The following is a 26,416-nucleotide window of genomic DNA, read 5'->3' as shown; positions in this document are numbered from 1 at the left end:
TTGATTGACCAAGTAAACAATAAACTTAGTCCCCTGGAGTGTCATATTCTTTCTTTCTACAGGGAGAAAGTAATCACATCAGGCAGAAGAGGCTAGATCTCTTAATGTGATTACCTGGGAATTGTGGGCTGGTGACTCTTTCCCCCAACTTTATTGGGTACATCCATCTCTACAGAATAGATATTCCCAGAGACCACTAATGCTGCTGGCCAAATGGTGGGCTACCATTAATTGCCTTGACCCTGTTAATTTTGACTCCATTGTGCTGCCTCCAGCCCAAGATAGGGAGGCAACCCAATACTGTTATGGCAATGGATTGTACGGAAATAAGCACTCTAGCCAAGTTCAACAGTGTTGAACTTGCTCTGGATTTGTACTTGAGCCAATGCATGGCCTTAACAAGCTTTTTTTTTTTTTTTTTAATGTAACAGCTTGAGATATAATTCACATAGCACACAATTCACTCATTTAAAGTATCCTATTCAATTATTTTTAATATATTCAGAGTTGTGCGAACACCACTACCATTTTAGAACATTTCATCACCCCAAAAAGAAGCACCAAACTTATTAGCAATCACTCAATTCCTCCCAACCTCCCAGCCTTACACACCCACTAATTTTGTTTCTAGATTGCCCTATTCTGGACATTTCATACAATATGTGGTCTTTTGTGACTGGTTTCTTTCACTTCACATGTTTTCAAGCTTCACCCATGTTGCAACATACCAGTAATTCATTCCTTTTTATTGTCTAATACTTCACTGTAAGGATATAACATATTTTATTTATCCATTTATCAGCTGATGGACATTTGGGTTATTTTCACTTTTAGCAAGTTATGTCTCTATGTTTCAATTTACTCATCTATAAAAATGGGAATTAGTAGCTGCCTTGTCTGTTTCAGGGAGTTACTAGAGGTATACGTGGAATATATAAAGCACATTCTAAACTTTAAAGCACTATGTGAATGTAAAGACATTAATGTTTATATGAAATCGAGTAGGAGAGCACTGGGGTAGGTTATTTTCCCTGACCTTATGGCCTATTGTTGGTTAACTCAGTGGAGTAGGTGAGTATCTCTCGGTTTGATCTCTACGTAGAGTCCATTTTGCTTTTTTCATAGGTAATAGACTACATCTTTTAGCCCTGGCCTATCATCTCATCAGCATTTGTTGCTGGGAGACCAGGTAGAGTATGCTTAGCTCAGTGCAATCCATTGCCACTTTAGAAAATCACTCAATTCACAGGAGAAAGGCAGTCACAGTTCATCCCTATTTTTAGCAATACCAGGGAAAAGGCCTGAAGCTATAGGTGTTCTTAGGGGCCCTGATTTACTGAATATCTTGTCAACTCTCTTTTCTGATTTTAGGTTAGCTTTTTTTTGCCAGTCAACATGACTTTTTCCACTGCCCCCCCAAGTAATACAAAAACATTTTAATATTAAAAAAAAAAAAAAGAATTAGGAAAGAAAAACCTTGTTGCTATAATAAGCAAAAGATTCCCATAACTTCCTGCTATTTTTTACAGGTATTTTACAACTATAAAAGATGTGGGTGCAAGAGACATAGAAGAAGTTGGGATAGACAGTGGATTATTACCTAATAATGATTGTTTCCTTACTACTAGTAGCTGCCTGGAGTCTTATTTCCCCCTTCGAAGCCTTAGTAAGAGCAGCTGGGGATAATGAACAATGGCTAAAGATGCTTTGTTTTATACCCAGCAAAAAGAGTTATTAACACAACTTTTTCTTTTTTTTTTAATCGGTTCCTGCGGCTGTTGATAACCACGGTAAGCTGGTGGTCATCAGGGTGGCAAGGGCAGAAGGGGTGATTAGTTCACCAGAAGATGGGATTCATGGATTTGGATTGCGTGCAGCACCGCTCTTCTCTATGACATGCATAATTAAGAGCTGACTAGTACAGAATAAATGAAGCTGTGATTCTTCACTGACCGCGCGAGGAGCAACAGAAATTCACTGGTGGAAGAGGATCTGCCAGAAAAAACTCCTGTATCACCACCTTCCATTTATATTTCTATTCTAGTTTGTCGGCATGTCACATCTGATTCTTAAGAGGGCAAAAGGCTTATGAATCCAAGAGATATCTTACTGACATGGTGATACAGGAGTAGTAACACAGTTTCACCTTCATTTTATAAAGAAAGAAATAAAGGCAAGGAGCTGTGGCTGGGATAATACAATTAGGCTAGGGCATAACTCCAGTCACATCAGGGAAAACCTCAGAAGGAATGCAGAGCTATACTTGACTCAACCTTATTCATGACATCATGTTTTGTGTGATTCAAAAGCTTTTGTACAAGTCTCTTCAGTGACTAGCTGGCTGAATGTCTGGCAGTCACTTCCATTTGTTCAGTCCCTGTGCAGGGGGGTAGGGAAGGAAGAGAAAATTCTTTCTTATAGTTCAATTAGGCAATCTTGGATGAGGGCACTCAACTTAGTTCACAAAGGGTGCCAAAATCCACACTGCCCTTCCAAAGCATGGATGGTCAGAGCAAGCAATCAGGGCTCCAGATTTCTCAAATTAATTCTTTATCACCCCTGCCCCACCTTGAGATAACTGCCAGCATACTCGTATTGAACAGTTAAGACGGGTGAAGAGAAATCATTGATTCCCACAATCCTTTTGATCGCACTTTTCTCATGTGCTTAAAAAGAAAAGACCATAAGTTCAAGGTTATTTAAAATTACCAAAGTCCCTAAAATAAAGGACTAGTTTATTTTTTGTATTTAAGTGATTAACAATGTTTGCCTCATTATTGGCTCATCCATATTTAAATTCACCTGCTCAGAAAAAGTGTCAAACCCATACAGTTTCCAACTCTTACTAACCATAAGAAAGGACTTATAATACCAAAAGTTATGTGCATAGGAAAGATCAGAGTAGAAAATGCCAATCGGCTATCCAGAGAGAAAGAAGGCTTTCTGTGACTGAAATAACATTTCCTGTTCATCATGGTTCAGGAATATGATGTTTCTGCTGGGAGCTGAGAAATCAGGATGAGAAAAGTTTGGTAGCCAAATTGGATGTCCAAGTTCTCTACCGTACAATTTTTGGCTAGTCTAATGCAGTCAGTTGGATAAAAGAGGCCAGATGAACCCCAGGATTAGAACTGAGGACTGAGTACAAATACGCTCAAGGCTTAACCTTGAATAGCAGTGGGACAAGTTGGAGAACTTAATCACTTAGTATTCATGTCCGGCCTGTTGTGAACAGCCAGGTCAGTACCATCCCAGGCTTCTTGTGCTGGAGACCCTCAAAGAATGGGCACCATAGATGAGAGGCTGACATAGCTAGAGCTATTTCACTTAACAGGTAGCAACATACAAGGGCAGAATAACAGCCTTTAACACTATCCTTCAGATAAGCAATATGACTCCACCTCTAGGGACAGCAAGGCTGAATAAAGCCCTAATGATTTCAGGTTAGACAGGATCTTGAGTCACAACTCATAGAAGTGATAGGTTCTGCTCTATAGAATCTATCTACAGTATAGATCCAAGAGGCACTTATAGAGAGTGGCAGAGTACATGGTCTTCAAAGATCTGCTTCTGGTCTAGCGGAAAGCTTTTGTCACAAACTGGACAATCCAAACAAAGGACCTGCCCATGCTGCTCGAAGGTGTGTTCCTCCTGATTCATACCATCAGTAAAGTACACGTTGCAGGTGGGGCATTTTTTGATGGAGGCCTGGGAGAAAAAGCAAAGAGATCAGCAAAGCTGTAAGCTCTATATGGCAGAGACCAGACCTATCTTGTTTTCTACTGTATCTTCAGCACCTAGCATACTGATTGGCACATGGTAGGTGCTCAAAAATTAGTGGAGGAATGTATGAATTCACATATGAAGATACTCACTGGAGCATTCTCTAACCCCAGGATTGAAAGGGTCTGATATTGCTGAAGCAGTCAAAATGGCTTCTAGCCTGGAAGGGGTACTGGACATACGTTTTCTGACTAGATGCCTAGTTCATACCTCTCCCCCAGTCATGCTACCAAACTTAACGTAACAGTCGGAGATCCTGCACAGAATGCTGATGGATGAACTGTGCTTTCTTCTGCCCACCTCGACAGGCTGGCTCAGCTTTGGGCACCGAAAAAACTGATTCGGCTGACCTCTGGAGTTATCAAAATGAACCAGTCTCCTCCTCCCTATGGTTCTCCCATGACCTAGAGCAGGAAGTGAAATTTTCTCTAGGATTTGATGTGGTCAATCTCATGAGTCAAATACTTACCACGCTGGGGTAAGAACTTTCCTGGATACCTGAGGGAAATAAAAAAGGTTTCATTCAATGAAAAATATATCATCCTTAGATTCTCTAACAATCCAGCTGTTTATCCCCACTGCCTCTGTATATACCATCTATTTCTGATAGAGGGGACGAGGGTCAATGATAAAGAGGAAAGAAAAGAAAAAATAATGAAATGGCATTTTCAATAGCCATGTACACGTTACACAATAATAATAAAAAAACATATTTTCAGAGGTGGAAAAATAAGGTTTTAATAAGAACAATACAAGGAAATAGTCTGAGAATAGATTTTAAGACTACATCCATGCAAACACACATTTTTCAAATGAAATTTTAAAGAAAAAAATTTACTTGTATTCTGCAAAGATTTGGTTGTGATTCTTAAGGTAAAATTACTGCCTTAAACTATCCAAAAAACCAAATAAGGTCTCACATCGCTTTTGGAGACAAGAGAGAAAAGCTCTCTGTTTGGCAAGCACATCTCACCCCAAATGAGTGGCAAGAGTGTTTTTCAACCCCATTTCCTGTCCTCCAAACTACGAGTCTCTCTGGAGCACACTCCTGCTCCCCTAGTCAGGCCGTTGGGGTGGCTGCCATAACTGCCAGTTCCTGGGTGGAATAACCTGCCCCTAGTGCTTCCATTTCCAAAGCTTAATTAGCTTCCTCAGCTTTGTATGTGTATATCTTCTACATAAAGACGTTTCTCTGATTTATACATCTGGAATATAGCCGTGGGACTCAATTTGTGTCTGCTGCCTCTGGGCGAATAATCTGATTTGCGTCTTCTGAATTCAGATTTATTTCTCAATTAACACTTCAAGCCTGGCAATCTTTCTATTGGGTCCTCAGTTTCTGCCCAGCAAGTCTTAATAATGAAATTGGTCTTAATTAGCATCTCAGCTTCAAAAAAAAATTTAGTGGGGAAAAGGCATGCAGGCAGGGGTCTTCTAGCAAGAATGGCAAAGCTGTCTTACCACAATATGGGTTTCCATACACAAGTCCTGGATTTTGTTGCGCACCTCCTTGAGCTGAAGCGGGCACTTGATACGGTGAAGAGTCAAAATCTAGACCCATGTAACTCAGCAATCTGCTGTTCTCCCTCTTCAAAAGCTAAGGATAAAGCGTTTATAGAGATATGTTGAAAGGCAGCAACAAAGAATGATCACCAGGAACCAGCTGGGGATGCTCATTACAGGTAGTTCTCAATGTGGCACTGGAGAAACCCGGATAAATGATACATAATACTTCAAAAGGGGAAGTAGCAGCCTCAATATTTCAAAGATGTGAGTTCTTAAAATCTGAATTTAAATATGTTTACTGAATTTTATTTCGATTAACACAGAAAATCTCTGAATACATACCAGCTGAAGTAAGGGGAGTATAAAAGCTTCCTGCACATATGAGGGTGGAGCTATACTAAAACTGAAACTGTTGTATATTATTGAGAGCAGAATGCTTCTTTCAATCTCCTTCCTAGAACAATTTTGTATATAATGTGAACATTCATCTAATATAATTTTCCCTTCTTAGAAAAAAAGAAAATGAGTAAACGGCCCCATTAACATTTTAAGAGGGCTTTACTACAGTTCTCAACAAAGTCTCCAAATATCAAATCTTTTTCTTCTTGTACCACCACTCCCATGCACCCTCAGACTGACCCAGGAAAACAGGGATTTCAAACTCAAGACAAACTTATCTAGGTTGAAAGAATGAGAATGACAGGACCAGAACAGATCTCAAAGGCCTGCTGCAATACTGTAATACGTTGGCATATGATCAAAATAGAAATGACTGCTTGGAGGTATAGCAGAGGGTAGTTCTGGAGGGATAGATCTAGTAGCTGCAAGAATGCATGAACACCTAATCTCTGATGCTGGGCAAGAGCAGGAGAATGATTTCAAATGTAACCACTTTATTTGCTGCCATCGTCCTCAATCAATCAATCAGTAACAGTGTTTAACAAATAGCAGATAATAAAGTACTGGTTGGATGAATGAATGAACTGATGAATGAATGAAAGCATGCATAACATTTATTAGTTTTTTTTTTTTTTTTTTTACCATGGGTCCAGCACTGGTATAGACCACCCCTTCTACTTCTGGTTTGGCAGCAGAGAAAAAGGAAAAAGTTGTGCTTAAGGAAATGGGTCCCCAGCTAGCATGAAAGTGACATAGGATATTATGCCCACAAAGATCACGTGTATGATAAATGTCAAGCTAAAAGTAGAAGTTAAGTTTTCATCAAGACTGCTCCTTTCATTATATTTTTACAATAACAACAAAAAACTACTCCTTTCAAGGTGACTACAGCCACACCAAACAAGTTTCATATGTAGAACAGAGAGGGTTTTGTGGTAGATGAGCAAACAAGATTAAATTTAATCTTTGTTTAGGAGCAACAGTTTTACCCACTGTCCGAGAAAAGCGCCCTTTTATTTCACTTTTTATTTTATTCATATTTCTGAGATACTCTGCCCCTTCCCCTTAAGACCTTGGCGCTTTCTATCCTCTTTCACCCTGGTGGCGCACTGGTCAAAGCTCTCAGCTGTTCGAACCCAACAGCCGCTCCACAGGTGAAAGATGTAGCAGTCTGCTTCCGTAGAAGATTACGGCCTTAGAAACCCCAAGTGGGCAGTCTACTCTGTGCTATAGGGCTGCTATGAGTGCGGATAGATTCGACAGCAGCAGGTTCATACACTTACATCATTTTCTCCCTCTGTTTTCTCTTTTTCTTTCTGCAGAGTTTTACATATAAACTCATTCTCACTCAGTCTTCTTGTCAGGTCAAAGTTCTGGTCCTGTCAACAACAGAAAAAACTAGGATTAGGATCACATATTGCAATCTGGGTCCAAGGTGAGGAAAAACAAGGAGAATGTAGAGGTTTCTGGCCCGCCAAGGGGGTGGGACTGAGGTGGGGTGGGGAGGGAAAGGGGCAGGGAAGAGTGGTACTATAGAGGGGGCGCTGACTTATAGAAAAGTAGCTTAACAAAATGCCTCAGCTGGCATCTAGATGTCAGTTTCTTTTAGTTTGGCTGGGAGTATAAAAGACCAAATTGAGAAAAAGCAAGTTTAGGGAAAACCTTAAGACTGGTTTATCAGAATTAGAGATAAATGGAGCCTTGTTTAACCCCACCCAACCATGAAAACAACCATTATTGTTTTGAATAAACACCTCACTCAAGGAAGCCTGAAGCACTTCAGGGTAGGTTGGTGTGACCTTCTCCCACAGTGGGAAGATTGAGATCTGGATTCAAGTTACACTGAGGAGAAAGGAGCCCAGAAAGGCATTTATCCAGGGCTACAAGGAACGCAGACTGGGTCTTCTACTTCCCAGTATGATGGTGTCCTGCTCCCCAGTTTGATGGGTTGGCTTGACTAGTTTTATGGCCCCAGAAGTCCTATGCATGCTTCACTGCTTCCCGTCTCCTACCTACATGTATACACATGCGCATACCTCACAAAAACACTTAAGCTAGTCCTACTGCTTGTGGTTTTTTTCCAAGATTTTTTATTTGAACGCTGGTGCCCAAACTGCTGTGCGCTTCTAGCCGACCCTTGGGTAGTAATGCGAGAAGGGGCTACCCGATGACAGTGCTGACTGCAGGCTCCTTGCTCCCCATCCCCATTGGCTGCTGCTGGCTCTGCTGGTCCTGCTTCACTTCCTCAAAAGGCAGAAATAAGAAAGGGCTATCTGAGTCTGCACAGAAGCCTCTTCAATGGTTACAAAAACCTTCCCTGACACCCATGGCTAAACTGGGGCCGAAACTAATGAAGGTCCCCAAGCTAGTTTCTGGCCTTACATGCTTTCCCTCCTTTTTTTGGCTAAAAGATAAAGTTCTCTTCCTAAGAAGGGTGTATGATCCTCTGGGGTAGGTCTAAGGGCCACAAACCTTCACACCCCTTGCTTTCCTGGGCCCCTTATCTCTGTCACCTACCAGTGCAGCAGCCCTGAGCTGCCTGATCTGTTTGTGGAGTCGCTGACACTCTTTGTACTTCTCTAAGAAACAGGCTTTCCCGGCCTCTACCTTTGCCTTTAGGTGTTCCACCTCTTGTACTAACTGCTCTTCCACTGCTGTTTTCTTGTTTCTAGGTTCCTGAAGTGTAAGATACAAAATCCTCATAGTTAGAGGCCTTTTGGAAGACACATGAGGAATAAAGAATTGCCTCAGGTCTTGAAAAATATTCTAAGGAAACCCACACGAGCCACAAGGAGGTTCAAACCTTTGAATGGCTATATTATTTAAAACAATAATTCCTTTGCTGTATCAGAGGTCACAAAATCAAATGTGTATATAAAGGCCAGGCATGTAATGTAATTGAGTGAAGGAGATGGATGCAACAGAACAGTGAAGACGGCAGCAAAATGGAGAACGTATGACCCGTCTAAAGGGCACAGCAGCTCATCAACTCCAGAAGTTGTTGCTGCATGGGAATGTGGGTTCAATGTTGCCAGATCCTCCGACTTTCCAAAAGAAGCTGGAGATAAAGATTTTTTAAAAGGGACACATTCCCATTTTTAAATGTTGGTAACTACTTCAATTTTGCGGGCCGAACTTAACCTGTGAGCTGCCAATTGGCTGACTTTGTTCTACTCCTTACTATTACGCTAAAACTATACATACAGTAGGCTCTCAATAGTTGACTGAATAATAAATGAATGAATGATGCATATGAGTGACAATCTCAATAGTTGGCTATCCTCCAGACATCAGGATTTCTCATGGCCTTACGTCAATTCGGAAAATGAGACTTCAAGGCATCTGTCTTAACCTGAGGCCTCTTTTCGAACAATGAGAAATTATTAGTCAACTAGGCTTTCATTACTATATTATTATAATCTATAATGATAATCGCTATTATTAATTATGACAAAATTTGCTATGAATTTACTGTCAGACTTTCCTGTTGTAGAGCTCAACAGTCATTTGTCTGCCCTCACAATAGCTCCATAAGGAGGGGATAAAGGTGATTCTATATCTACTATAAGCTGTCATGAAGTTTAGCTTTCAATATTTCTTTATAATTCATCATCATGCATTAGAAATGCCCACTTCTCCAAAACATTTTGTAAATGGCAGATTCTCTCTCCTTTTGGGCAGCCAGCAAAACACCCAGAGGCAAACGCTATTCTAATCTGTCTTACTTATCCTCTCCATCACCTGAAAACAGACCCTATTCGTCCCTTTCTTTATGCCCCTTCCCATAGGCATTCAAAGACAAACATGCCGTTAACTCCTGTTGTTTCTTTGTTGCCGTGGTTTCCTTTTGCTTCATCTCCTTCATGGTCTGCTCAAGCTTCTTCTGATGCTTCCTCTGCAAAAAAATCCGATTTCCATCTCATTGCTGGGCAAACATCTCCCCACCCGGATACATGCCAAGGAAGGGCCTGCTGAGCTAATGGAGCAGGCAGGATGTAGAGGGAGAGACAAGCCCTCTTTCAGTTTCTGAGAAAAACCATGAGATACCTCATTTCAGATGGCTTTCTCTGAGACCCTTCCCAGAGCCAGTGATATCCGAGTAAACATAAAGAAACAATAATAGATATATTTTCTTGCAAATGCCTAAAAACGTTATTTTCTTCCATGATTCTACCTGATCAGTTAAACTGAGAAACAGCTGGTCATTTTCCTTTTTCAGATGCTCCAGTTGCTTGGTCTTATCTTGATCTCCCTGAATAAGCTCCTCCATTTCTTTCTCTTGAATTAACAGCTGGGCCTAAAGCGAAAATAGTGAATATGAACACAATGTAAGAGAAGGAAAACTAAACAGGAACAATGCTTTTTTAATGAACAGTAACAAAGAGGTGCTTCCCCAGCAACTCCCAACTGCCAGATCCTTTTTAGAACTCCTTCATTTTTCAGCTCCATGAAACCCCATTATCTTATACCCTAAATATCTAAGACTTGAGTAAAATTCTTTGAATCACTCCTTCAAGTCCGTCTTTAAGGCACAGCTTCCTAAATGTCAGAGCAATTCTGCTGCTAACTCTGCTTTACATTCCAGCCTTTTAAGTAAGACTAGCCTGGAAGATTTGTAGCTAAAAAAAGTTTGAAAATCATTGGCATAGATGACTGTTATCCATCTTAAGAGCTCATAATAAATATAAGTTGAACAAATTATCAATTCCTTGAGGACCATGACTGTTCAAAAAAAAAGGCAAGGGGCGGGGGGTTTGGTTCAAAAACAGAAAACACACAACCTGAAACTGCAGTCCTATGCCTTGAAAGGTATACCATTAGGCACTTGACACAATGAAATGCATCTTCCTGGGCCACCAAGAAGTGGTGGCAGTTGGCAAGGCTAAGAAAATATACTTTGACAGAGGTGTGGCATTACCTACCTGAAGCTGATCTATTCTGATTCCCATCTTTTCATTTTCTGAAGACATCTTCTGGTTTTGCTCTTTGAGTCTGTGGAGGTGGAAATGATTATGTGAAACAAATGCTCATCCCAGGATCTGATGTTACATATCCTGGCCACTGAATCCAAAGAAGTAGCAATAGTTGTTTTTCCTGGTCAGCTGCCCCTGGCCTTAAATGATTTAAGGCTTGCTTGGCTTTAACCCTGCAGAATTATTTTAAAATCTACTAGTCACTTCTATAGAAGCCCTGGTGACCCAGTGGTTAAGCGGTTGGCTGCTAGCCAAAAGATCAGCAGTTCGAACCTACCAGCTTGGTCTTGGAAGAAAGATGTGGCAGTGTGCTTCTGTGAAGACTGGAAATTCTACGGGGAAGTTCTACTCTGTCCTATAGGGTTGCTATGAACTGGAATCGACTTGATGTCAATGGGTGGGTTAGTCTCTTCTACAGTCCTGTATTGGCTCCTTGACCCCAACAACTGCAAATATTTAATCCTTAAAGTTAATACCCAAGCCAGGGTATTTTCAATTGCCTCATATGCATGCGAAAGCTGGACAATGAATAAGGAAGACCAAAAAAGAATTGATGCCTTTGAATTACGGTGCTGGCAAAGAATACTGAATATACCATGGACTGCCAGAAGAATGAACAAATCTGTCTCGGAAGTACAGCCAGAATGCTCCTTAGAATCAAGGATGGCAAGACTTCATCTCGCGTACTTTGAACACATTATCAGGACAGAGGAACATCAAGCTTGGTAAAGGAGAAGGTCAGTGAAAAAGAAGAAGACCATCAATGAGATGGACTGACACAGTGGCTGCAACAATGGGCTCAAACACAGCAGTGATTGTGAGGATGGCACAAGACTGGGTAGTGTTTCGTTCTGGTGTACATAGGGTCGCTATGAGTTGGAACTGACTGGACTGCACGTAACAACAACAACAAAGTTAATAGTTGAATTCAGGTCATTTCTCCTTCCCATTCTGATTTAAATTCTCTAATCTAGAATCAAATAGCTCATGATTCAAAGGAAGAGCCACACCTATAATGGTCATAACAGGAAGAGAATTATGAGACTAACTCACTGAAGCAGCTCTAGCTCCCAAGAGTCCTCCTGCTCTTTCACTTTTTGTTCCAACTTCTTATTGATGCTCTTTAGGGTTTCTAGCTCCTCCTGTAGTCCCTAAAAGGAAACAGATTAAAAAGTCATCAACGGGACAAATCAGTTCTAAGAGCTTTTTTTAGTATCTCAGGCAGTCAACAAGTACTTATTAGTGTAAGGGGGTGAAATTGCAAGCAAAAATAGAAAACAGTGCTAGACAAGAGGCCCTGTTCAATTCTGACCTCTGGCATTCAACTTCTCCTTTAACCAGCAGCCATACCTGCATCTTCTGGAGCTCAGCCTGCATGTCTGAGTTCTGCTTCTGGAGGTTGACACAGCTGTCCTTCAGCTCCTGGTTTTCTTTACAAAGCTCCTGGTTACGCTGATCAATCTCCTCCACCTCTCCCTACGAAAGTGCATTCCATAAACTCAGATTTGACCCTTTACAGCTCAATGGATATTTAAGTCCCTCTGAAAGAAAATTCCCATAGGCTGAGAAGGGCCGGAGGGGGTCTGGCTGATTTCCACTCACTGTAGTGATACCTGTGTACCCTAAATGGAAGGACCTCCTTAGTGTCATTAAGGGTATAATATAGGTGTGTGTGTATAAGTACAGCATTAAGGCTGTCATTACCACAAAAGACAGATAAGCAAAAATCAAGGCCATAAAAAATCAAAAGGGGAAATAACAGAAGAAGGAGGCAATGTCGATTCTTCTTGCAGACACTTAGTACTGTTTGTCTCTCCTACTGCACTTAGGTCCGTGAGGCCAGGGACAGTGTTTTAATCTTTCATTGCATCCCCAGTGCCTACCATCGTGCTGAATGAAAAGCAGGTATCCTGTTAAATGACTAAGTAAATGAATCTAATACATGACAGGCTCTGGGTCAGAACTGAGAAATATACAAAGAATATTTGGTACTTCTATCCTCAAGGGAACTGACAAAACAAATAAATAAATAAAAAGGAGCTGCTAAATTTACTGTGGTGGCAATATGTACATATGACAAAAATTAAAAAAAACAAAACCAAACCCAGTACCGTCGAGTTGATTCCGACTCATAGCGACCTTATGGGACAGAGTAGAACTGCCCCATAGAGTTTCCAAGGACCGCCTGGCGGATTCAAACTGCCGACCCTTTGGTTAGCAGCCATAGCCCTTAACCACTACGCCACCAGGGTTTCCATGACAAAAATTAAGTAACTGGAAAAGTTAAGAAGATAAGTGAGTGGTAATGAGTCAAATGTTTTAGAGAAGGAAGAGATCATTTACTGTTATGATTCTTATTAAGGTTCTGAAATCATTTCTGAGTGGGTTTGAGTGGGTACTGCATAAATTTTTCCCAACACTATCTGACTCAAAAGACTTACTAATTTTACTCTATTCTGGAATTGCTAATCCTAATGGCAGAAAGGGACTGAGGTGAGATGTTTACAGACCTGAGTGGTAACAACCAGGATGTCGTCTTCATTTTCCGGACGGAACTGGAAAGGGATACTTGCTCCCCGGACCACACCATCCTGATCCACATAGCAGAACTGGTAATACTCATCATCCTTGGGCAGGTAATAAGCTGAAAACACAACATGATTTTTAATCCAAAATAAGATTTATTCAGAAAATTTTTAAAAATCTGGAGTTTTTTATCTGTCTCAGAAAGCTCAAGGTCAAGAGGATTAATTAGCCTTTTCTGCTGACCGTCTCCAACACCTCTGATCCAGTATTTTTCTCACCTTTGAATTGGACTTCCTGCTGTTTGGATGATTCGCTGTTTAGGTCAACGGGCAAGGTAACCCACATGAAGGTGTAATACTCACGGGTTGTCTTCCATCCCACCTGCAAAGATAAGAACACTCTTGCTCAGCACCTGAAAGGACTCGGGGAAATCTTATCAGGGCTATCTCTGCTTAAAACACATTTACTTTTTATTTGTACATGTTGGAAATACAACAGAATGGGTTCATTACGTCAAGATTCACATACCACGGATCAAATCTTGTTTTTGATTTATGACAGCATATGGTAAAATGGCTGGTACAACTAAAAATTGGCATACCAGACTTAAAAGAAAATGAAGACTAGTTACTCAATACCCAGTATAAATGCTCCAAAAATTCTATCTCCAAGTCAGATACAGAACTGAGTCATTGGGGGAAAAAGGTTCTGGGATTGTGAACCTCGATCCTGCTATCTTCTTTCAAAGAGTGTTCTTGGAATTTCTATATCAGAAAGCACTCTGGCCTGTACTCTCTACTAGTGTGTCCTCTATCAGCCTTGTCACCTATACCAACATGGCTATACTACTCCATTTAAAAAATGCATTCTTTTGAATAATGTATGTGTGTGTAGGGGGTAGGGGGAAGCAGGGAGTCTTAGATAATGAGGCACCAGATAACAGAGTCCAGGTCAATATTGTTTTCTTTCTTCCATGTTTTTCTTGATGCATGCTTAATATGATGGCTTTTGGGTAATAAAGATAGCAACAACAATCTGGTGGTCGTAAAAGCCCCATCTAGGTACTGAATGCAGTAAATCATAAGACACGAGGACAAAGGAAAGCATGCCTTGGAGCGGAAAGCTGGCGAAGTGGAAAATCTTCTCACGAAATGTAAGAAAGCTCAAATCTTATCTGGAAGATGAGAGCACGCTAGGAAATGGAAAGGGAGCCATTGTGTCTTGAAGGGAGAACTTGGCAAATGAGAAGCAAAATTACATTTATTGCCATATTTTGACCCTGCCTGAGCCCAGTGGGAAGAAAAAGAACTAAAAATAAATTCCATTTTTAATATATTAAGAAATCAGAGCAAAGTTGAAAAGGCTACACTGAAAGCTCATCGGAACATACTAGGGCATGTTTTAGTGTCTCATTGAATACACACCCCACTGCTGTATGCATCTCTGAGCCACTGCAGCCTGCAGTGGTCCAGGAAGCAGGAATTTTATGGAGTCCTCATTCACAACCTGGAGTTTCTTAATGCACTGTGACCGAAATATCATTTGGGAAGGCCTCAGAATTACTGCTGCCTCGGAACAAAAAAACAACTTCTAGCCACCTGCAATTTCTGGCCTTGGCTCTTCACTAGAGCAGACATAAGGCAAAAATGGTTCTTCTAGTCTCAGCCTGCCACTGTAGCGTGATATTTCCCCTCTTTGAAACCTTGAAAATATTTAAATGCCCTGGTAAAGGAGAGCACAGAGCACAGGATTACATACTGATTTGAAGGAAAGAAACCTGACTCCCACCCACTTTAGGCTCTATGATTGGTGGTGGCTTTCTCTATATTGAGAAGATACAGCATATGCATACATTCAAAAACATTTACTAAGTGCCCACTAGGTGTGCCAGGAACTATCAGCATTAAGGGTGGTAAGGAGTTGAGGAACCTGATTAAGGCTACACAGGAAGAACAATGTGAGATACGAAGGACAAAACTTTACAGTCAACTCTTAATTCTTTCATTCAAAGGAATTCAGCGCAATGTAAGAGAAAAAGCCCAGGTTTGGGAGTCAAACACACTTGAGTTCAAATGCTGCTTCACCACTTACTATGAGACCTTGGCAAGTTACCATTTCTCTTGAGTATATTCCTTTTAGTCATCTGTGAACAAGAGATAACACTATCCATCTCATGGGGCTGCTGTGCCGTGAAGGTTGGAAAACACATGCATATACACACACAAAACCTCACCAAGGGCCTGGCACACATATCATGGTCTCAAAAAAAAAAAAAAAAAGGTGTGTTTTCTTTTTACCAAAACCACACCTGTTGCAGTCGAGTTGACTCCGACTCATAGCAGCCCTGTAAGACGGAGTAGAACTGCCCCGTAGGGTTTCCACGGAGGGGCTGGTGGATTCGAACTGCTGACCTCTTGGTTAGCTGCCAAGCTCTTAACCACTGGGCCACCAGTAATCTCTCTTATGTAGTCTGAAAACGTCTTAAAACTTTTAGGCTTCAGGGTAGGTGTTGAAGTTAATGGTTTTATGGACAATGAACATTAGAGATCCTTCTTTGGATTAACCGTTATTTCTTTATCTGGGTATGACAATCTGAAACGCATTCCAAACAAAGATGCTTTATTTATTTATTTTTTAATGTTTTTAAACATATCTGTTTTTAAAAAGCACAAGATTTTCATTTGGTTTATGGTGAAGTCTTGACTGGCAATTGCTGTGTGCTTGGGGAATACAAACACTTGGTCTAAGTAAAACAGAAATATAACCATGTTGCAAGAAATAAAAAGTTAAATTTCAAAGTCTAGGAAGTAATTTTTAAATAATTTGTTTTTATATTATCTATACCTGCACTGTCCAATATGGTACCCACTATCCACATTAATTTAAAATTAAATAAAATTTAAAATACAGTTACTCACTTACACTAGCACATTTAAGTACTCAGTAGGCAGATGTATTGTACAGCGAAAGTATAGTTCCATCATAGAAAGTTCTATTGGACAGTGCTAAGATGCTTTGCTATATATAGGGAAGGGAAAAAAAAAACAACTATCATCTTCTTTCCTTCCGAGTCTGCTGTGTCGGTTTTGTGTTAGAACGTCTTTCAGTCTGATGACTCAGTATCCTACAGACTCAGAACTGTCATGACACCTGCCAGTGTCCCTCTAGTTGTCAACTACTCCTACCTCCAAACACCAGTCTAACACACCTCCGGCTTCCATAGCTCCACAAAGGAGCGTGGTATTTCAAACGATTAAGGCAAAGGAATTTAATGAGAGATGTGAGTAAGGAACAGCTCCTTCACAGTGCAGTGAAGAATGGTGTCTGATTTCAGAATGAGCAGCACTGGCAAACAGGCGTATGACATACTGGGGTGTCAAATCAAAGGTCACTGACGTTGCAACTCAGCAGTGTAAATTACTTAAATCTGACCTTTATCTCCAGTCTCTGCAAACAGGAATATTTGTCATTATGGAGTGTGTATGTGTGTGTGTGTGCGTGTGTGTGTCACGGACAATGAGATAGGAGGAGGGAGGATAAGAGAAGGAGAAGTAGTTGAGAGGAAGTTGATTATTAAAATATAACAGTTCTGTACTTGAACTGACAGGGTGATTAGACACTGGAAGAGGTCATTGAGAGAGCTCATAAACTTTGTTAGAAATCTTTACAGAGAAGCAAGACACACTCAGGAACAGATTTCTTGGATGTGGGGTATTGGACCAGGTAACTTCTCAACATCTTTTCCAGATTTGTGATATTCACATTAAAACAAATTAAACACTGTATTAAGTAAGTGTTGTTTAAAGTCACAGAAATTACACAAGAAGGGACCATCCCTCCCAGTCAAGTTATAGATGGATATTTCAAAACAGGATTATTTTTAAAAATTGTAATCGGTCGGTGAATGCATTATAAACTTTGGGGATCATAAAATTTGTAAGCCTTATTTTGAGACTGAATTTAAAATGTGAGCGAAACAGCACGCATTGTTACATGAAGGGGTGTTAGGAAGCTTAATCGAGGATTTTAAAATTGACCAGACATAATATAAATCATGCTTATGAGATTCACCTCCAGCTCCTGATCACTTGGTAGTAAGTTAACCACTTACTCTAAAGATGCCAATCCAATCTTTTCGGCGAGGGATGAAATGCTGGGTGAGGGTGTAATAGCATGTGATGTCCCCTCCAGGAACGTAGAACTTCTCCACACTGTTAAAGATGACCTGAGCGAAATGACAATGATCCAGCAAGACAGCTGATGTGGGGGGGTCTTCTATTATCTCTTCCATGGTGTGGGTCCTGTTATAAGATATGAGATAAAGTAAGGCACAGAAAGGATTGTTTGAAATCCTGGAGATTTCTGGGCACTCACCCAGAGAACATTCCGTTCAAGTAAAGTCAGGAAAAGTAAAAGTCTGACAAATACTTAGGTCATACAACTTGCTTTCTGTTTCACTTTGAGCCATTTTGCAGTTCACAATTTCCTCTACTGTAAGACTTTTCTGAGAATATCTCTGACCTCTTCACTATGGACATTTCTATACCACCACCCTCACTTATCCTTATTCTCTGCTCATAGCTAGTTTGCTTCCCTTTCTCTAAATGCCTTAACTAACTAAGGCAGCCTGGGGAACAATGGCCTGAGCCAGGAATCTTAAAACCTAGATTTTTAATCCCAACAAGTCCTGTAACTTTAAGAAAGCCAAGCTCTCTGGATTTCAGCTTCAGCATTCAATTCCATACATAATTCCTATAATTAACAGCTCTTCCATATATAAAGTACTCTTCTGGGAGCTGAGGATGGGAATGGGAAGAAAGATGAGGATGAAAGAGAAGACTGACATGCAGTGGTGACACGCATGGGTTCTGAAAACAAAGTGGCAAAATTCAGACCCCAACTTCACCAGCTACTAAATGTGTGACATTGGGCAATTTACTTAATCCACCTGGCTGTGTCTGTTTCCTTATCTATAAAATGGGGTTAATAATAATACCTACCTCATCCGTTTTTATCTTTTCATTTTTTGTGGGTGGATAAGGATTAACTGAAATAATATGAAGTGTCTAGCCCTTAAATCAGTGCTAGGCACTTCATACAAAGTAAAGGGGTATTGAATGACAAAGTACTTAGCACAGAGTCTAGCACAGAGAAAGGGTTTAACACATGTTCGTGATTACTACCCATTGCCATTGAGTCAATTCCCACTCATAGTGACCCTAAAGGACAGAGCAGAGCTACCTCATAGGGTTCCCAAAGAGGGCCCGGTGGATTCAAACTGCTGACCTTCTGGTTAGCAGCCGAACTCTTAACCACTATGCCGCCAGAATTTAAGAGCTTGGCTGCCAACCAAAAGGTTGGCAGTTTGAATCCATCAGCCAGTCCTTGGAAACCCTATGGGGCAGTTCTCCTCTGTCCTTTAAGGTCGCATGAGTCAGAATCGATTCAATGGTAATGCATTTGATTTTGGGAGAAAGCTGCGGCAGTCTGCTTCAGTAAAGATTACAGCCTTGAAAACTCTATGGGGCAGTTCTAATCTGTCCTATAGGGTCTCTATGAGTTGAAATCGACTCGACAGCAACAGGATTTTTTAATGATTATTATTGTGGGTATTTTTTTCTTTTCCTAGCCTAGTCCTTGGAAACCCTGGTGGCGTAGTGGTTAAGCACTATGGCTGCTAACCAAAGGGTCGGCAGTTTGAATCTTCGAGGCACTCCTTGGAAACTCTATGGGGCAGTTCTACTCTGCCCTATAGGGTCGCTATGAGTCAGAATTGACTCAACGGCACTGGGTTTGGTTTGGTTTTGGTTTAGCATAATCCTTGCCCTCAAAGGATTCCCAATCTAATATGGAGGGAGAAGAACATCTGCCTCTGGGATCTTCAAGAGGGAGAGATGGAAACTGGTTAGGGGAATGAAGAAAAGCTTCAGGGAGTAAGCAGATGCAGATAAGCCCTTAAAGAAGGCTTAGAATTTTGACAAGTGGGTTTGGGCGTGGTGGCATTCCATGTGAAGGAAACAGCATTGAGTAAAAGCAAAGAAAAACGCAGCCCACATTTGGAGGACAACAAGCAAGTTCGGATCGCTGTTTATAAAATAGGGACAATAACTTATGTTTCATCTTTCAAAGTCCCCAACGAAGGGAAAGTGTTTTGGAGGAAGAACAATATAGAAAAGAACCAAGTCTTTTCAATTGTTGAGATCTGATATTTCCTGCCCCTCAAACAAGTAACATGCATTGCCCCTCAAACAAGTAACATGCATTGTTTTCTAAATGCCTTTGCTGGTTTAACACCTAGTGGGTCCAGGATAATCAAAGCAGGGCCTTACAGGGAAAATTAAAAAATACTGCAGCACTGCACAGTGGATGAGGAAACAGCTGCATATATGCAAATACTACATACCTTACAAATCCAGCTGTTGAAACAAGGAAGATTGCTATACACACAATTAAAAAAAAAAAGTTCAATAATCAAAAAACACTAGCTCTTCTAGCCCTCCCCACCCTACCTATTTCCTGGTTTTATTTTGAAGTGTAAGCAGCCATACCTCTTCCAGCTCCTCCAGAAGTTAGTCTTGTCACACAGAAGGGCAGGGGAGCTTTGGGCAGTGAACTGTCTATTCTTGGGATTGAGATAGAGAACTAAGAAATGCATTGGCTTTTGTTTAGTGATACGGCTTAGCCACATCCTCAACCTCAAACCTCAAATCCGTTTTTCTAAGTATGTGTGTGAGTGTGGAGGTGACATTCCATTCAGGTCAAGTCTCGTTCCCTATGATAAGCCATTGCCTGTGCAATGGTTTCTCTTAGATGACCGAAGGGTAGGCAGGGACGTTTCTCAGCTTCAAACCCCTCCACTGCCATCCAGTTGATTTTGACTCATAGCTCCATAGGACAGAATAGAACTGCCCTATAGGGTTTCCAAGGCTTTAAATCTTTAAGGAAGCAGACCGCCACATTTTTCTCCTGCAGAGTGGCTGGTAGGTTTGAACCGCTGACCTTTTGGTTAGCAGCCAAGCTCTTAACCATTGCATCACCAGGGCTCTGGTCTCAGCTTACTGACTCCTATTTTTACTACTGGTCTCCAGTTATGTTGAGGCCAGTATGTCCCCTCTCTCAAGCCTAGAGCACCAATTTATGTGAGCTTGTAATAAGACTTTATTCTTTTGACTATGGATTACACAGAACTTTCAGGTAAGAGTGACTCCAGGGCCTGCCCCTCAGTTAATCTAAGTACCATACCTTACTCTCTGTTCTTTTCCTTCATCCATCAGTTGCCATCGAGATGATTCCAACTTATGGTGACCCCATGTGTGTCAGAATAGAACTGTGTGCCACAGGGCTTTCAGTGGCTGACTTTTCAGAAGTAGGTCACTACACTTTCCTCCCGAGGTGGTGTGCACTCAGCTTTCATTTGGTTAACCATTTGCACCACCCAGGAATTCCTTTTCCCTCCGTAAGGCTTATATAATTTTTCTTCTCCACTTAAGACTATGAGCCGCAAGGGCAGGGACCACAGCTACTTTGTTCACCACGGTTTACACCACACTCACAGTAATCACTGACCAAGTTATTTGTTGAAAAAATAATATACGCACGCCAACCATCAAAATGTAAAAGGAAGGGGCTTTGGAGGTAAACAACGGTGGGGCTAAGAGTTCTTTTTCTAGCCATGCCCTCAATTTGTTGGATACCCTTGGAGAAGCTGCTATTCCTCAGTTTTGTTTTGTTTTTTTCTAAAATAGGGCGAGAAGATGATAATCCCCAAGTGCTGTGCCAACTCTTGGTACGGCTGGTTCAGGTGGCATGGCTGGTTCATACAGCATGGCATCAAGAAAGCAAAAAGCACAGATTTGATTTAAGGACCCATCAAATTCACACTCCATTACCAACCTTCTGTATACTCAAACTCTGGCAAGCTGTTTTGCAAATGGGTGCTACTCTGAAAGGCAAGATCAAAAAAGGGTATGGGTGGCTTTGTACAACCTCTCTGCCCTTACTAGAAAAACAACCCAAATCTCAAGCCAACTGAAGTCAGCTTGAAGAAGGGACAGCACATACATACAAATGACATGAAAGAGCTTATGTTCTGAGTGTACAGCCAAGGAAAATGCTATCTCTTTTCATTTATCTAAAAACCTAACCATTTTTCTAGAAAGGTCAACAGCCTTGTCACCTTGATTATCCAAAATGCAAAAGGGTTCATAAAGCTTCCTATTTCAGAGATTACAGCACCCAATGGTACTCCAGGTATTCCTAACTCGACCATTCTTGAAATAATGGTGAAAATTCTCCTCTGCCAAGACTGGAGAAGGGGTCAAGGAGGTAGGTAGGTGGAGCACAGCAGTGGTTTCCCTTCTCTCCTTATCAAAAATGAGAGCAGAAAGGGCCAGGGGTAAACCTAGAGCATAAAGGTGCTAATCTGAGCTAAGTCAGTGAGGAGGCGCTCCATTCATTTTCCTGGAAGTAAGATAGATATCAGCTGATTTTTATGGTCAAGTGATCGTTAAAGCCTTTCCTTCCTCCCAGTGATCAAAATTCTCTGGCAGAAATGGGCTCAGAAGAACATTTTGGGAAATTACCTTTCTGACAAAGCAATCTAGAAGTGAGTGTGTGTTTGTGTGTGTGTGTGTATATGTGTGAGGAAAACTGGAATGATCTGACCATCAACGTCCCTCTCCTTTAGCCACCCTTTCCACTATAGAAACACTGTGCACAATCCATTTCGAATTCTGGAAATAACCATAGAGGCAAAGAAGCAAGAAGAAACATAAGAAGAGCAAAAGTTAAATTTAGAAGTCCAGAGAACTACTGATTCATGAAAAAGCAGTGGGGTGCATTAGGCCTCCTAGAATTACGGAATGTTATTCCACCTAAGAGGAGCCCTGGTGGTGCAGTGGTTAAAGCACTTGGCTGCTAACCAAAAGGCTGGTGGCTCAAGCCCGCCAGCTGCTCTGCAGGAGAAAGATGTGTCAGTCTGCTTCCATAAAGATTATAGCCTTGGAAACCCTATGGGGCAGTTCCCCTCTGTCCTATACCATCACTATGAGTCGAAATTGACAGCAGGGGGCTTGGATTCCACCAAATTCCTTACTTCTACTCCCCAAAATCTCAAATCCCTGCAGAAGGACATCATGCTTGGTAAAGTAGAGGGTCAACGAGATGGACTGACACGGTGGCTGCAACAATGGGCTCAAGCATAGCAAGGTTTGTGAGGATGGCGCAGGACCAGGCAGTGTCTCGTTCTATTGTGCATAGGGTTGCTATGAGTCGGAACCGACTCGACGGCACCTAACAACAACAACAATGCTCCCCAAAATCAAAGACTGGCCACATAAGAAGTGATCTGGGAAAACAGATTTTTAAAAACAAAACCATCGACATGGGAAAATAATGCACAGAGATTCCAAAAACTGTCAGAGGCACTTTACTTGGTCTCAGACATAGTGTTTCTTTTCAGTTAAATTTCCAAAAGGATTAGGGTCCTCAGAGGAAGCAGGCAATAACAGGCAATGTATTTTAAAATGAGTCCCCAGGACTGGCTCCTGGCTTCTAAGAAAGCCTGGCACATTTTCATTTAATGAGCTTTTTGAGCCTAATACTCTACTCCCAGGACTGTTCTATGAGAGCACAGATCCTCTATGTCCTCTTCAAGAAAAGGAACAACAGCCAGGTCTACTCTTGCTCCTAGCTAATCCACAAAAACTACACTGATAGACTTTTTAGCAGAAAATTAAAAAAAGGTTGAAAAACTTTCTGGTTCAGATTCTAACAACGCAAAACATTCAACCAAATCAACTCATCAATTTTTCTAAAGATTTGCCTTCATGTATGGTGAATGAGACATGTTCACTTTGAAGATTAAGGGACACCTGACCCGAGCCATGGTATTTTCAATCGCCTCATATGCATGCGAAAGCTGGACAATAAATAAGGAATACCAAAGAAGAATTGATGCCTTTGACTTATGGTGTTGGTGAAGAATACTGAATATACCATGGACGGCCAGAAGAACAACAAATCTGTCTCCGAAATACAGACAGAGTGCTCCTTGGAAGCAAGGATGGTGAGACTTCGTCTCACATACTTTGGACATTTTATCAGAAGGAACCAGTCCGTAGAGAAGGACAGCATGCTTGGTAGAGGGTCACTGAAAAACAGGAAGACCCTCAAGAGATGGACTGACACAGTGCTTGCAGCAATGGACTCAAATATAGCAACGATTTTGTGAGGAAGGCACAGGACTGGGCAGTGTTTCGTTCTGTTGTACATATGGTTGCTATGAGTTGGAACCAACTCAATGGCACCTAACAACAAATACTGAACCACAAATAAGAAATAACTATTAGAAATAACTAAAATTTGACCTTAAAGAATGGCCTACCTTTTTTAATTAGTCTTTTATACCAGTGTTTCAAGAGAAATGAAAACTATAGGTTGCTTCTCTGGTTTAGTTTACAGAAGGAAACCAAATGATTGCGCAGCCAAGGAGAAATGCAAATCAATTCCTTGTCTGGGAACAGGGAGAACAAAAATAAGTAAAAGTAAAACCCACATTTAATCTAATCCCTTCATCCTGCTTGCTTTGTTTTCTAAACAATTAGCAAAATGGATAAACTGATTTGAATCCCATTCCTCTCTGGCCCTGGAAGAGATGCTTACACATAACCACCCTTAAAGAACACTGGCAATGGATACTATGGGTTTGTAGATGATTCTGAGACAGGGAGCAAAAGCAAAGACACACAATCACTTATCTCAAATTACTGAGGCACTTGGTCTAATCTAACTTTCCAAATGTATTCTAGTTCCTTACCTAAGATTTTTCAGAGTACCTTAGAAAAATTTTATACTTCCATGAGGCTTTTAATATTATTAATTGACAACTGTTTGGATTGGCTGCCTAACTTCTTCTAAGCAGGTTCTCAGTCCACATACCACACCAAGCAGTGCCAGCTGTACTAGGTGGAGAACAGAAAAATGGTTCTGGAACATCGGATTCAGACAAGTGGAAGAAACTATGAAAAGCTCAAAGCTGTGTGGTAAGTCTCCATTTTGCTAAGATTATCCGCTTTTTCCTTGAAAGGGGTGATTCTGCCAACCCCTGAAGTATTATGGGCAGTGACCGTATTTGAAGTATAGCGGAAAGAAGACTGATTTAGGAGCCAAGGGACCTATGTGCCTGTCTTAGCTATGCCACTAACTAGCTGAGACCTTGGTCAAGTGATACTGCCTGATTTTAGGCCTCAGTTTCCTTGTTGGTAAAATACGTGGATCAGGTTAGGTAATGTCTAAGGGCCTTTCCAGCTATAATGATCTTAAGTCAGAGAGTTCATTTTAACTCTCTTTTCATCTGAGAAAACAAGGAAGCAAGATATTATATCAACAAGCACAGCCACATTTTTTTTAAAGAGCCCTAGATGTATTATCTGACCATGAAGACAATACAACTTGTTCGTGCCAGGTAACTCAGGATTACCGACTATGTTTTTCAGGGTCCTTTACTCTCCAGTGCTGTCATGCCTGCAAAAAGTAGAATTTCAAGCCCCTCCTGAAAATACCTGGGAAAGTAAGCCATCTGGATATTCCGTAATCATGTGCCCTCCATAATCTGCAAAGGCCTACTGCATAAAAAGCTTTTACTTTAAATGGGTTGTGCAATAGTGGACATAAGTTATAATGACTCATCCATATTGCTCTACTCAGCTCCAGCCATGGCCATTTGTTGGCTTAGATCAGGAGCAAAGAATCTGAGAGGCAGAGAAAGTTAACGTGCCTGGGAGGGGCTGAAATCATAATGTGGGTGGGGACATTAGCCCTCAAACTAAATTGGGCTAAAGGAGGCCATGCGGAGGGGCAATGGGAGATCGGCCCCAAACAACCCTGTGACTATACCTCCTTTTTTCTTCTTGGCTGCCTAGAATATTTCCTTCACTTACAGAATGTCTGATCTGAAGAAAAGGGGCTATAAGAACCAAATCTACTCGTAGATGGGGAAACTGAGGCCCAAAGGGGAAGCTGGGATGACTCAGGCCCGCCTCAAGCCTCAACGCAAACAGCAATGAGATCAGGGAAAGGGATTATGGGGACCATCACGACCTCCGCCCCATCGGGAAGGGGCATGACGCCATGACGCGTCGGGGCGGCTGCCGTGCTGTCACTACCCTCAACCCGGTCGGAGTTACTTCTTTGCCCAAGGAGCCTCCCACCGGCCACAAGCACTGGAGCCTTGCCTTCCTCGGTAGAAGGCTGCCCCCTAACTCTCGACAGCCACGGAAGGGGCTCCATGAAGTCACTCCCACTTATTGCCCTAGAAAGGTGTGAGAGATGAAAACGAAACCCGAGCCACCTCTACCCACCCATGGCGCTTTCTCAGGACTGGAAGTCTGAATTTGGGGAACCCGATGGCCTAACTGACCCCTTCCACTTCAGGGACTCACCGAGGGTAGCAGTCGTCCGCGGCGCAACAACAGCGGGGCACGGCAGGCGGCAGGGGCGGGGCTAAAAGTCCAACGAGAGCTGATCCGTCTGGCCCCGCCCATAACGTCATAGCGGCCACCGAGCCCCGCCCTCATCGCGTTGCTTGCTGGGACTTGTAGTGCTTTCCCCAGTCGAAAACAGCGATCTCACACCAAGAAGCCTGTTTAATCTCCTAGAACGAGCTGTTTATTCTTTCTTTTTTTTTTTTTTTTTAACTGTTATTTCTTTCAGTCCGGAATGAGAAAGATCTATACCTTGGAAGGGGACTGAGAGGTCATCTCCATTTTTTTCCTGCCTCCACATCACACTTCACCTTATAAGTGAGTCTCTTTGGCATTTAATCATCTCTCGCTTGCTCCTAAGGAGCCCTGGTGGCACAGTGGTTAAGAGCTCGGCTGCTAACCAAAAGGTTGGCAGTTGGAATCCACCAGTTTTGCCTAATCAACTGGTTTTTTTGGAGATATTTTGGGAAGCTAAGGTCTACAGGATCTCCGGTGGTGTAGTGGTTAAGCATTCAACTACTATCCAAAAGGTTGCCAGTTTGAATCCACCAGCCGCTCCTTGGAAACCCTATGGAGCAGTTCTTCTCTGTCCTATAGGGTTGCTACGAGTAGGAATTAACTTGACAGCTTTGCAAGCTCTAGTTGAAACTGAAGAAAATTAGAACAAGTCAACAAGAGCCAAGGTATGACCTTGAGTATATCCCACCTGAATTTAGAGACCATCTCAAGAATAGATTTGATGCATTG

At 41.6% G+C, this 26,416-nt stretch overlaps 1 protein-coding gene across 2 annotated transcripts; it reads right to left on the bottom strand.

Annotated features, from left to right (window-relative positions):
* Nucleotides 1-2,698: 2,698 nt before the first annotated feature.
* On the bottom strand, nucleotides 2,699-25,758 carry CALCOCO2 (calcium binding and coiled-coil domain 2). 2 transcript variants are annotated; one of them, XM_010594358.3, is made up of 13 exons: nucleotides 25,628-25,758; nucleotides 17,299-17,488; nucleotides 13,466-13,568; nucleotides 13,172-13,305; nucleotides 12,012-12,137; nucleotides 11,715-11,812; nucleotides 10,611-10,680; nucleotides 9,863-9,985; nucleotides 9,497-9,583; nucleotides 6,972-7,067; nucleotides 5,245-5,380; nucleotides 4,253-4,281; nucleotides 2,699-3,708 (listed from the first exon to the last, which is right to left on the bottom strand). In XM_010594358.3, the coding sequence occupies exons 1-13, from the start codon at nucleotides 25,735-25,737 to the stop codon at nucleotides 3,529-3,531; spliced, it is 1,482 nt and encodes a 493-aa protein (XP_010592660.2). In that variant the 5' UTR covers nucleotides 25,738-25,758; the 3' UTR covers nucleotides 2,699-3,528. The 2 variants fall into 2 exon arrangements, with proteins under 2 accessions (XP_010592660.2, XP_023409385.1); XM_023553617.2 differs by lacking the exon at nucleotides 25,628-25,758 and adding an exon at nucleotides 23,572-23,685.
* Between the last annotated feature and the right edge of the window lie 658 nt (nucleotides 25,759-26,416).

This window comes from Loxodonta africana, chromosome 18 (assembly GCF_030014295.1).
Source record: "Loxodonta africana isolate mLoxAfr1 chromosome 18, mLoxAfr1.hap2, whole genome shotgun sequence".
Taxonomy (NCBI): domain Eukaryota; kingdom Metazoa; phylum Chordata; class Mammalia; order Proboscidea; family Elephantidae; genus Loxodonta; species Loxodonta africana.
The sequence above is the reverse complement of the archived record's forward strand: the minus strand, read 5'-3'. Positions and strand labels throughout refer to the sequence as shown.